The 12,004-nt window shown below is 49.6% G+C and overlaps 1 protein-coding gene across 1 annotated transcript; it reads left to right on the top strand.

The window, feature by feature from the left end:
• Positions 1-22: 22 nt before the first annotated feature.
• On the top strand, positions 23-11,296 carry TOP3A (DNA topoisomerase III alpha). The gene is made up of 20 exons (XM_021550056.3): positions 23-94; positions 624-842; positions 2,206-2,265; positions 2,789-2,862; positions 3,443-3,518; positions 4,040-4,148; positions 4,394-4,537; positions 5,033-5,203; positions 5,425-5,525; positions 5,659-5,733; positions 5,848-5,930; positions 6,050-6,257; positions 6,410-6,595; positions 6,765-6,894; positions 7,232-7,345; positions 7,425-7,590; positions 8,000-8,143; positions 8,424-8,546; positions 8,789-9,495; positions 10,404-11,296. Exons 2-20 carry the CDS (start codon positions 663-665, stop codon positions 10,577-10,579), a joined length of 3,027 nt encoding a protein of 1,008 aa, XP_021405731.3. The 5' UTR covers positions 23-94; positions 624-662; the 3' UTR covers positions 10,580-11,296.
• Positions 11,297-12,004: the final 708 nt, after the last annotated feature.

Here is a 12,004-nt window from a genome sequence, read left to right as displayed (position 1 = left end):
GAGCATCTCGGGAGTTGTAGTTCCGTGCCGCCGCCGCGGCTGCGCTTTACGGCAGGACGTGACGGTGACGGGGAGCGGCGGCGGAGCGCGGGAGGTGAGCGCGGGTGGTGAGGGCGGGACGGAGGAGAAAAGGGCGAAAGGATAGGGAAAGCCCTGGATAAGGGACAGCCTGAGGGGGGGTCTGGGGTGGGGAAGGGGCTGCCCTAGATAAGGGACAGGCTGAGGGGGGTCTGGGGTGGGGAAGGGGCTGCCCTAGATAAGGGACAGCCCGAGGGGGATCTAGGGTGGGGAAGGGGCTGCCTGGGTAAGGGACAGCCCAAGGGAGATATCTGGGGTGGTGAGGGGGCTGCACTGGATAAGGGACAGCCCGAGGGGGATATCTGGGGTGGGGAAGGGGCTGTCCTGGGTAAAGGAGTGCCCAAGGGGGATCTAGGGTGGTGAGGGGGCTGCGCTGCCCCGGCCCTGGGGGATAGGGCAGCCCCAGCCCCAGCAGGGCAGGAGAGGGCCGAGGGCCAGGCTGCAGGATCCCCCCGACAGCTATGCCCGGAGCACCGTGACCCCTTCTCCATCCCCGAGGGGCTGCCCTGAGCCTCCCGGTGACACCGGCGATCTCTCCATGCCAGGAGGCGGAGCAGCAGCATGGCCTGGCCTCAGCTCCTGTGATGAACCTGAACGTGCGGCTGCTCAGCGGGGCCAGGATGCTGCCCCAGCCCTGGCGCTGCTTCTCGCGGGCCGCGGAGGACTTGGCGCTGCAGAGGATCCGCAAGGTCCTGTGCGTGGCCGAGAAGAACGATGCTGCCCGGGGCATCGCCGAGCTGCTCTCCAACAGCAGGATGCGGCGGGTAGGAACAGCCCACATCGTGCTCCTCCCTGCCGCACGGAGACAGGGGTGGGGAGGGTCTGTGTGGTGTGTGGCAGCCCCAGCACTCTCGGCAGAGCTCGGCATGGATGCTTCACATCAGCACACTTGTCATTTTTTTTTATCTCTGAACACACGAGGGTACAAAAATGTTCTGTGCACAAACATCACTTGCTCAAATGTCTTTGGGAGTCTCAGATCCTTGTGGGTTAAATCCAGTGGGAGCTCGGCTCCCTCTGCCCAGGCTGCCTTCCCATGGTGAGGGTTCCCCCAGTCCTTCCTGGATTAGCAGTGTATGACAAGGGCTTCAGAAACTGCCACCATCCATTTCCCTGTCTAAAAGCACCACGTCTGCAGCATCAGGAAGTGTCAGGGGTTTACTGGAGGTCACCAAATAAAGCAAAAACGGGCTGTGGTTTGGAGAAGAAAAATTCAAAGATTTCTGCTCTCTGCTGCTCGGGTAACAGTTTGCATAATCACTAGCTGTTTCAAAACTAAGGAATTTCCAAACTAAGGTGCTACTAGAGCAGAATCAGAGAGTCACTGAGGTTGGAAAAGACCTCTGAGATTATCGAGTCCAACCTGTGATCCCCACCTTGGCACTCAGACCAGAGCACTGAGTGCCACATCCAGTTGGTTCCTTCAACACCTCCAGGGGTGGTGACTCCACCACTTCCCTGGGCACTTGCAATGCTTGATAACCCTTTCCATGATTAAATTCTTCCTGATGTCCAGCCTAAACCTTCCCTGGGACAGCCTGAGGCTGTTCCCTCTCATCTTGTCACCTGGGAAAAGAAGCTGACCCCCATGTGGCTCCAAACTCCTTTATCTGAATAGAAGGTGTTATTGAGAACCTGGGTGCTGACAGTCCCAATCAAACATCATCCTGCTTCTGTAAAAAAAGCAGTAAATACACAATCTAGAAATTTCCATGAGTCGCAGTTAGGTGGGAGGTAGCCTTGGGGACACTACTTGCCAATTGGAAAAAGATAGGAGTTTGTCAGGAGTTTCTGAATATTATCCCCATTAAATAAATCAGTTCCTCATTATTCATGGGGAGATAACCCTAGAACCACCTTCAGGAATGGTTTAAAATACTCTTACCTTGGAAATCACCATTTCAGTGTCTCCATAAATGATACAGGAGATTTCCATCCCCTTGCTGCAATTCCCATTAGCTCCAGTAGCTGGTTTTCCTTTGCCATGTGCCTCTTGTGCTCCATCCCAGTGTGGACAAAGTGGGGCAGGATGGATTTGTTTCCTGTTAAAAAAAAAATAATTAAAAATATTAAAAATTGGTGTCCAGCTAAAAGCCAGAAACTCAGGAATTCTCCTTTTCTTTCCAGAGAGAAGGGTTTTCCAAGTTCAACAAAATCTATGAATATGACTACCACATGTTTGGCCAGGTAAGAGTTTTCTCTCCCTCTGCTGCTGGATTAATGAAGTAAATATACTAATTAATAAAAGCCATTTGTCAGGAGTTACAAAACATGGCTCCAGCCATAGGGATGTTCTGCCCAAAGATGAGAAAATGTCAGATGTTTTCTTGGCTCAACCACCTGTTTGTTGCTCTAAATCTTTTAACTTCCTGGTTTTATGCCAGTCAAAAATAACGTTGCTGTTTAGAATGGGGAGCTTCCTACAAAAGTTGAGGATAAGGCCATGGATAGAGCTTGTTAGGATGTATTTATTTTGGTTGCTCCATCCCTGGAAGTGTTCCAGGTCAGGATGGATGGGGCTTGGAGCAACCTGGGACAGTGGGAGGTGCCCTGGATGGGCTTTAAGGTCCCTCCCAAACCAAACCACTCTGGGATTAACAGCAGAAAGGTGTCACTAATCATTTAAATTGAGAACTAAAGGGAGATTTTGGGGCTGTGGGTAGTTTTTGGTGAGTGATGTGCCCTCATTTCCTTGCTGTGTCTCTTGCAGAACGTTACCATGGTGATGACATCTGTGTCAGGACATTTACTGGCTCATGATTTTGTCATGCCATTTCGCAAATGGTTGGTACCTCGTGCTCCTGGCGGGAAGGGGAAGGGCTCTGTCACCTCCTGGCCCTCACAGGAGGGGTTTGTCACCTCCTGTTCTCACCCTTGACACTGCAAGAATCTCCCTGACACATCCTTGGGATGCTCAAAAGCAAAGGGGCAGGGAGGGACTCTGACTCAGAGCAAGGTGATGACTTCCAAATTTTATAGAAAATAGCCAAAATATTGTTTCAAATTCCTGTCTTCAGACACAGGGAATTAAACTGATTCCAAAATGGGATAGTTTTGTGTTCTTTGTTCAGCTAGGAGCTGTTCTGGGAAGCAAGGTGCTTTCTCTGCCTTACCTCCTTTTGTACTCTGGCCTTCAGATAGGAGAAGCTGCTTGTTGCCTTCCAGATTTGCTGTTTTCTCTGGCTGGTTTTTCATTCTGTTGTTTTTAAAAGTTACTCAGCATTTCATGTGAACTCTCTGTTGTCTGAAACAAGGCCTGTAATAAAATACATTAATTCCAGTACTTAGAGAGCACCAGGTAGTGTCTCAAAAATGCTGGTTTAATTTATGTGATGCACACACACATTTTTTCTCTGTTTTCCAGGCATAGCTGCAACCCTTTAGCTCTTTTTGATGCTGAAATTGAGAAGTATTGCCCTGAAAATTATCTGGATATCAAGGTATATCATGGTTAAGACTTTGAAACTGAACCCAGGTGTTGGTTCAAAAAATACTGTCCCAGACAGAAGGATGATCTTTCCTTTGTCCTTAACATCCACATTTTTGCAGTTTAGCAGATTCCTCCTACATTTCCTAGGACTATATATGCTGTTCATTTGTGGCACTGAAACTCTTGTTCATGTACAAGTAGTGCAGTGAAGGAACAGCTAAAAATATAAATGTTTTTTCCAACAAGGTGGAATTGATAATAGTGTCTCAGTTCTACAGAAAAAGACATTTTTAGAAAACAGATTGTGGTACAACCTTTTCCAAGCCGAATTTTTTAACAGAATTAGATGTAAATAAATGACTCAATTCTTTTGAAAGCTGCCTGATCTCTCAAGACACACAATTACAAATTGTTATTGCAACGACCCATCTCCATGGATACACATTGCATTTTGTGTTCAGTGAGTCATTCTGAAATGAAATGACAGAGCAAGTGGCCTGGAATGTTCTCCCTGTGTTTTTCTCCTCTCAGAGAACCCTTGAACGAGAAATCCAGCAGTGCCAAGCCCTGGTGATCTGGACTGACTGCGATCGAGAAGGAGAGAACATTGGCTTTGAGATCATCCACGTGTGCAAAGCTGGTGTGTAGAGCATCTCCATCAGTCTGAGTTCCATTAATGCTCTAACAACTCCTTTAGCAGAGGCAAATTCTCAATTTTAGTGTGTCTAGGTTAAATGCTGGCTAATTCTAACAAACACGTGGCTGTGATAGAAATGCATCCAGCTGTTGGAAAGCTGACAGCACGTTCTCTCAGTAGCTGTTTATTAGTTTCTCCTTTCTGTTGGTGTTTGAGTCCCTCTGATTTCTCTTCTGTGTGTCTGGCAGTGAAGCCAAACCTGCAGGTTTTCCGAGCCCGCTTCTCCGAGATCACGCCTCACGCTGTCAGAGCAGCCTGCGAGCACCTCACCCAGCCCGACCAAAAAACCAGCGACGCCGTCAACGTCAGGCAGGAGCTGGACCTCAGGATAGGCACGTAAACATCTCTTACTGGAACCTCAACACGAGGCAGACATTCCTTCTGTAGTCTCATAAACCTGATTTGTTGATCAGATATGACTAAAAGACATCTTGTGTTTTACTGGAAGTGTGCTCTTTGAATCAGAGAATCATCAACTCCCAAGATCGAGTCCAACCAGTGATCCCCTCTTTGTAAACCAGACCAGAGCACTGAATGCCACATCCAGTTCTTTCTTGAACATCTCCAGGGATGGTGTCTCCACCACCTCCCTGGGCAGTCCATTCCAATGTTTAAATGCCTGTTCTGCGAAGAAATTACTTCTGAAAAAAAGGAAATTTCTCCTTGAAGCAAATATTAAATTTGTAGCTCATGCAGCACTGACAGGCTCTTCAACTGAGTATTAAACAAAGTAAAATTAATGCTCAGAATATTAAAAAGATCTGAAGTACTGGGATAATCATTCAACATTGTTGTATTCAGTTGTGGTGCCCATTTTGTTTCTTCAGGTGCTGCCTTCACCAGATTCCAGACTCTGAGGCTGCGGAAGATCTTCCCTGATATTTTAGCAGATCAGCTGATCAGCTATGGCAGCTGCCAGTTCCCAACACTGGGATTTGTAGTTGAACGCTTTAAAGCCATCCAGGCCTTTGTTCCTGAAGCCTTCTACAAAATTAAAGGTATGTTTGGGGAAACACAATCCTGAGCTCCATCTTCCAGGGTTTGATGTAGATAAAAAGGGAAAACATTGGAGCAACTGACACAAAAACACAAAAATCATCCAGAGATGATTTCCTCTTCCTCTGCCACGAGCAGTGAGCAGAGCTGGAAGGTTTCCAAGTTCCTTTGTGGTATTTCCATTGTGTGGCTCCTCCATCAGCCAGCTCTGTTGTCCATACAGTGACCCACGACCATGAGGACGGCAGCGTGGTCTTCAACTGGAAGAGGAACCGGCTCTTCAATCACACAGCGTGCCTGGTCCTTTACCAGATGTGTATGGAGGTAGGAAAGCTTGTAAAGAGTTGCATAATCCAGATTCAGCCAAACATTCCCTGTATCTGTCTTGTTCAAGGCTTTTAAAGAGCAGTTTGCGTAAACTCCTAAAGGATATGTGGGTTTTGCTTACTCTGTTTAGGATCCAGTAGCAACTGTTGTTGATGTTGTGAGCAAGCCAAAGAGCAAATGGAGGCCCCTGCCCCTGGACACTGTGGTATGTTTGAACTCTGGGAAGGGTTTTTCTGAAAAGAGCTTGGAACAGATGTTTTACTCCCTGCTTTGAATTATCCACTAATACTTCTGGGTTTTCTGGCTCTTCCCAATGCAGGAACTGGAAAAATTGGCTTCCCGCAAACTGAAAATAAATGCAAAGGAAACAATGACAATAGCAGAAAAACTCTATACTAAAGGGTAAGAAAGCAAGACTTGGCTTGGTAAACTTAATTATTTTAAAACTAAATGGCCTGTTGTTCAAAATGGGAAGCATCTTGGGGCAACTCTCAAAGTGCTCTCCTGTCTTTCTTCCTAAGGTTCATTAGTTACCCTCGAACCGAGACCAACATTTTCCCCAAGGAGCTGAACCTCTCTGCCTTGGTAGAACAGCAAACACAGGACCCAAACTGGGGAGGGTTTGCACAGAGGATTTTGGATCAGGGTGGGCCAACCCCTCGGAGTGGAACCAAATCCGATCAGGCTCACCCTCCCATTCACCCCACAAAATACGCCAGCAACCTGCAGGTGGGTGTAACCAGAGGGAACTGGATGGGTTGTGTTGCTTGATAAAATATTAACATGGTCATTAGCACAAAATCCTCACCCGAGATCCCACTGATGTTTTAATACCTTGTTAACCTGGGAGGACACTCACCCTTCTCACTGTTTGATCTCAGGGCAATGAGCAGAGACTCTACGAATTCATCGTGCGCCACTTCTTGGCTTGCTGTTCTCAAGATGCCAAAGGACAGGAGACAACTGTGGAGATTGACATTGCCAACGAGCAATTCATTGCTCAAGGACTCATGATCCTGGCCAGAAATTACCTGGAAGTGTATCCTTATGACAAGTGGAGTGATAAGGTAATCCCCTAGAGTAACGTAAGTGGGAGAGGCTAAAGTAGCACTTCACTGCCAACTTCAGACCTCTCTGCACAACAGCTTTTGACCATTTCTGGCTGTTTGACTCAGAGCCTTTGTCCTGAGTGAACAGACCAGGAAGCAGTTGCAAAGAGATTCTCCTTCCCTTCAGGTTATCCCGCTGTATCACAAAGGGTCCCGCTTTCAGCCCACCACAGTGGAGATGGTGGATGGGGAAACCAGTCCTCCCTTGCTCCTCACAGAAGCAGATCTCATTGCTCTCATGGAAAAACATGGCATTGGTCAGTATTGGGCAGCATGGCCTCTTGCTCTTGGCACAGGGAATTCTCTCCAGGGAATTCTCCAAATGTTGCTGCAGATAAGAAATTACTTCAATGTGCAGAAAAAAGGGATACAAAGGGCAAAGTCCAAACATCCTCAAGAGCCTGCAGAGTTCTTCCAGTACCCAGGGAAATGGGAAATCTTGGATTCAGGGTGTGCCACCAGCACCTTGCTGGCCTCAGTGCCAGCAGGGCACGAGGGCAGTGCTGCTCCTCACCATAAGTTGTGTCCTTGTCCCTGGGTATAGGGGAAATCACTTCTTGGCTGCTGATTTGACTGACATCTCTCTGCTTCCAGGGACTGATGCCACCCACGCCGAGCACATCGAGACGATCAAGACTCGGATGTACGTGGGGCTTACGGCGGATCAGCGCTTCCTGCCCGGCCAGCTGGGCATGGGGCTGGTGGAAGGTGAGGGGAGAGCCCTCACAAAGATGGCAGAGTCCTTTCTTGCTCCTTCCTTTCACTTACCATTCCACATATTCCCCAGGCTATGATTCCATGGGCTACGAGATGTCCAAGCCTGACCTTCGAGCTGAGCTGGAGGCCGATCTAAAACTGATCTGTGAGGGGAAGAAAGACAAATCTGTAGTGTTGCAGCAGCAGGTCCAGAAGTACAAGCAAGTCTTCATTGAAGCTGTGGCCAGAGCCAACAAGTGAGTACTGTCTTTGCCCTCTTCCTTTTGCTTTGTTTTGCTGGGAGGTGCTGTTCTGGGGCTCTGCCTGGAGTGGGGGATCCTGTCACACTGTTTCCCTGGAGCTCTGCCTCTGTGTGTTGGTATTTGCTTGGAAAAGGATGACTCAAAGCCTGGCAGACTGTCAGGAATTCCTCCCAGCTAAGGGTTTAAACTAGGATGAGCAGTGAAGATTAAATTTGGGGATGGCAACATGCACTGACCTCTGGTGTTGTACCCACACCTTTCCTGTTGCAGAAGTGTGGTGCTGAGTCAACGTGCTCGTGGAGAAGCTCAGAGGGGCTGTGTGGGGGCAGCGGGCTCTGAGTCACTGCAGCACCTGATTGCTCTTTGCAGAAACACCCAGGATGCTCTGCTCATTTCTTTACAGATTGGACCAGGCCCTGGCTCAGTATCTGGGAGAAGCTGCAGAAATTTCAGAGCAGGATGAGGTGTACCCAGCAACGCCCGTTTCTGTTCGGAAATGTCCCCAGTGCAACAGTGACATGGTGCTGAAGACCAGGAAGAATGGCGGGTTGGTGGCCTTCCCTCTTGTAGCCTCCTGTGTTGGTTTGTGGTTCTCCAGGCTTTTGTTTACCTCCTTTGGTAAAAGCTTGGAAAACTTGGGCTGCAGCTTGCTGACTCCACCAGTTACATGAGCTGTGTGGACTCAGCTGAAAGTCTTTTCAAGTAGGCATTTCCCTTGAAAAGTTGCAGTTTTGACAATTTCTGATGGCTGAGAAGACATGAGAATGGATCCCCAAGTCCCCATGGAGTTTGCATCTTCCTCATCCAGTGCCTTTGTCCCTCGGCAGGTTCTACCTCAGCTGCATGGGCTATCCAGCCTGTAAAACTGCAGTCTGGTTCCCTGATTTTGTGGTGGATGTGACCAGGGATGAGAGCATCTGTGATGTGTGTCAACCCCATCCAGTTCACAGGTAGGTCGTGCTAGTTATCCCTTGTTGGACAGTGGGGCAGAGACTTCCATGAGCTAGGCTGGGCAACCATTTTCCATCCCAGTCTTGGAAAGCTAGAGCAGCACTTGGCTTGGGGGTGAAAAGAAGAGGGGTTGGGGAAACTCCTCCATATAGCAGAATCAAAAGAATAAATAGAAGTTCAAGTATAAATTGTGGTCTGTTGATGAGAAACTGGCAGGCTTTGACTCTTCCTTTCCTTGCAGACTGAAGTTTAAATTCAAGAAAGGCAGCGTTCCCCCTGTGATGCCCTTGGAGTTCGTTGGCTGCATTGGAGGCTGTGATGAGATGCTGAAAGAGCTTTTAGACCTCAAGTACTTGCACAGATCATCCCAGCCTGCGTCATCCACCTCCCAGCCAGGGCATCACCTGCAGGCCAACCACTCCCTGAACAGAGCCAGCAGTGAGACCAGGCAAGCCAGGGGGGCCTCAAACCTGGCACGGGGACACCTGCTCTCCATCAACTCCTCCAGGACCCCCAGGGCTGCTCCTCCAGCTGCTCCAGACGACGGGAACGCTGTGGTGTGCAACTGTGGGAGCGAGGCGCTGCTGCTGACCGTGCGCAAGGACGGCCCCAACAAGGGCCGCCAGTTCTACAAGTGCAGCTCCAGCACCTGCAACTTCTTCCTCTGGGCTGACGAGCAGGACAGAGGCAGCTCCACGCCGCTCCAGCCCACTGCTGGAAGAGCCCCAGCGGGATTGCAGCGGGCAGGAGGAGGGAGGGAGCCCTTGGGCAGCAGCAGCAGCAGCTCGGAGGCCGGAGGCGGCGCGGTGTGCCGGTGCGAGCAGCCCGCGGTGACGCGCACCGTGCAGAAGGACGGGCCCAACAAGGGGCGGCAGTTCCACACCTGCCCCAAGCCCCGGGAGCAGCAGTGCGGCTTCTTCCAGTGGGCAGATGAGAACGTGGCACCAGGTACGGCCGGGCTGGGGGCACACGCCAGGGCTGCAGGCTGTTCTTGAGCTCAGCAAAACAAGGAGCTGCTGGACAGGGTCCCGTGGAGGCCACAAAGATGGTGAAAGACTGAGGGGGCTGGGCCTGTTTAGTCTAGAGAAGAGAAGACTGACAGGGGATCTCATTAATGCATGTGAATATCTCAGGGAAGGGTGGTGCCAGGCTTTTTTTGGTGGTGCCCAGTGACAGGATGAGGAGCAATGGCCAGAAACTAAAACACAAGAAGTTTGACCTCTACATGAGGAAGAACTTACTTACCTTAAGGGTGGCAGAGCTCTGGAACAACTGCCCAGGGAGGTGATAGAGTGTCCCTCTCTGCAGACATTCAAACCCACCTGGCATGGCAGGGAAACTGTGCTTCTACCTCTGCCTTAGTTTAGGGGTACAGGGAAAGGGCAAATCATTCTGGAGCTTTGATCAGAGATGAAACTGTGTGGAAAGATTCTGAAAAAAAAAATAATGACAAAACAAGAGTGCAAAAGAGAGAGAACTGACAAAAAGAGACATATCCAGGTACAGAGGGGAAGATGTGGTCTGTGAGAGATCCTCCTCCTCAGACATTTGGGCCTAAAGGGGTAAAATCGAGTTTTCTAAACTACTTAAACCCCAAGTTCTTCTCTGCCAAGTTCTTCTCTGCTTCAGCTGCAGAGCAGAGCATGCAAGCAGGCAGATTAGCTGCTTCCCCTGTGCTGCTCCCACATGTCTCTAATGCTGCAAGACAAATGGGTAACACTTCACTGTTCAGACAAGTTTGAAGCAATGCAGGTTCAGGAATAATCTGAGAATCTTTGATCTATTTTGAACTTACCTTGTGTTTCTCACCTATTCATGTTTTCAAAGATCCTTAAATTCAGCTTGTTTATCTCTAGGCCCTTCTGGAGATGACTCTTTGAACCACTTTGGCAGCAATGGATTCTCCAGAGGGTTGGGAAGCAAGGCCAAGAGACCAGGCAATCTCTCAGCATCTGCTGCCAAGAAGCCACGGACCTGCAGCATTTGCCACCAGCCTGGGCACACAAGGAAAACCTGCCCTCAGAACCACTGAGCTGGGATGGACCTCTGAGAGCCTGCAAGGACCAGGCTTGTCAGCTCTGCAGGAGCCACAAGGAACTGGACTCTGGGAACAAGTCCCTTGAGTGCTTTTTGGAGGGGCTGGTTGCAGGCTGCTCCTGCCAAGGCATGCCATTTGTTTCAGGAAGGGTTCAACCAGCTTGAAAAAGTGGTTCCACTACCAATTTTTGTTTCCAGCTGCTCTTCTGCTGAGCAGATTGGGAAACTCTGAACATTTCAAGGAAGCACTTGGAAGCTGTGGAGGAAACTGCACTGCAACATCCCCCTGCACCATCCTGGTGGCTGTTCTTGGCCTTTCCACACAGGGAAGAGCTGGATCAGGGCCACCAGGACAGACACCAGGGCTGCCAAGCTCTGCTCAGTCCCTGGCTTTCCACAGTGTGGAATTTAAGTTCCCTTCTCAGTTGATGTTACCTGAGCAACATTCCCCTTTTTTGTCACCCTTACCTGGGTTGTTCCTGCCAGTGAAGGAGGGTCAGGTGCAGAGGAGCTGGATCTGAGCCCTGGGAGAAGCTCAGCTGCAGTGCTCAGGAAAAGCCCTCATTTTAGATGGTTCCTGAATTTGAAGGCAGGTTCTTCCTCAAACCTGGAGACATGCCTTTGTGATGCTGCTAGCTGATGAAAGTTATTTTTGTCAAACCACTGAGTTTCTTATTAAAATATTATTTAAATTTTAAATTTGATGCAGTGACACCTTAAATCTGCCTAATTTTCCTCCTACATAAAATAGTGAAGCTTCTACTGTAAAAGCATCCAGCCAAATCTTGCTCTTTCCAACCACTGGAACAATAGAGGAGCTTTCTTGGCAGAAACTCCCCACAGCAATTTAGAAGTGAGCTACAAAGAGATGGGAAAAGTGGTTTTTATCTCACCAGCTGCATCTGCTGACTTGGGACAGACAGACAGAGCTGGCTGAGCTGAAGAGAAGTTCTGTTTTCCCTGTTCTGAGTTCAGACTGAACTCCCTGGGAAGCCAGGCTGCCTCTCCCCTCTCTGTTGGGGTTTCCTCTATTGATCAAAGGAGGGAGAGCTGCAGGATTCCCGTGTGCTCTGCTGCCAGGAGCTCCAGGGCTGCTCAGGGTCCTGCCCCTGGGCACGGAGCAGTTCCTGGGGTCAGCACTGAGCAGGGATGGGCTGGAGCACTTGGAAGCAGAGCCCACAGCAGCACAGGCCAGAAAGAGAGCCAGAAACCCTGCAGCAGTCCATTGCTACCAGGCCTAAATCCATGCAGAAAGTCAGGAGAATTTGGGTTGCATTTCCCTGTAGCCCTCACTCCCACCATTAACAGCCGGGGCCTAAAAATACACAGCCTGGGCTAAAATAACAGCATTACAGGGCTTTGGAATGCAGCCACTGAGCCAAGGCAGGGCAGCAGCCTGGCCAGCCACCTTGGAATGGCA

The sequence above is a fragment of the Lonchura striata genome, chromosome 16, assembly GCF_046129695.1.
Source record: "Lonchura striata isolate bLonStr1 chromosome 16, bLonStr1.mat, whole genome shotgun sequence".
Classification (NCBI taxonomy): Eukaryota; Metazoa; Chordata; class Aves; order Passeriformes; family Estrildidae; genus Lonchura; species Lonchura striata.
The sequence above is the reverse complement of the archived record's forward strand: the minus strand, read 5'-3'. Positions and strand labels throughout refer to the sequence as shown.

Excerpts from the sequence above, each read along its gene's own strand:
- TOP3A (XM_021550056.3), top strand. The coding sequence starts at position 663 with ATGAACCTGAACGTGCGGCTGCTCAGCGGGGCCAGGATGCTGCCCCAG. Across the intron at positions 4,149-4,393 it reads CATCCACGTGTGCAAAGCTG|TGAAGCCAAACCTGCAGGTT; the intron begins GTGTGTAGAGCA and ends TGTGTCTGGCAG. Across the intron at positions 6,596-6,764 it reads ATGACAAGTGGAGTGATAAG|GTTATCCCGCTGTATCACAA; the intron begins GTAATCCCCTAG and ends CCTTCCCTTCAG.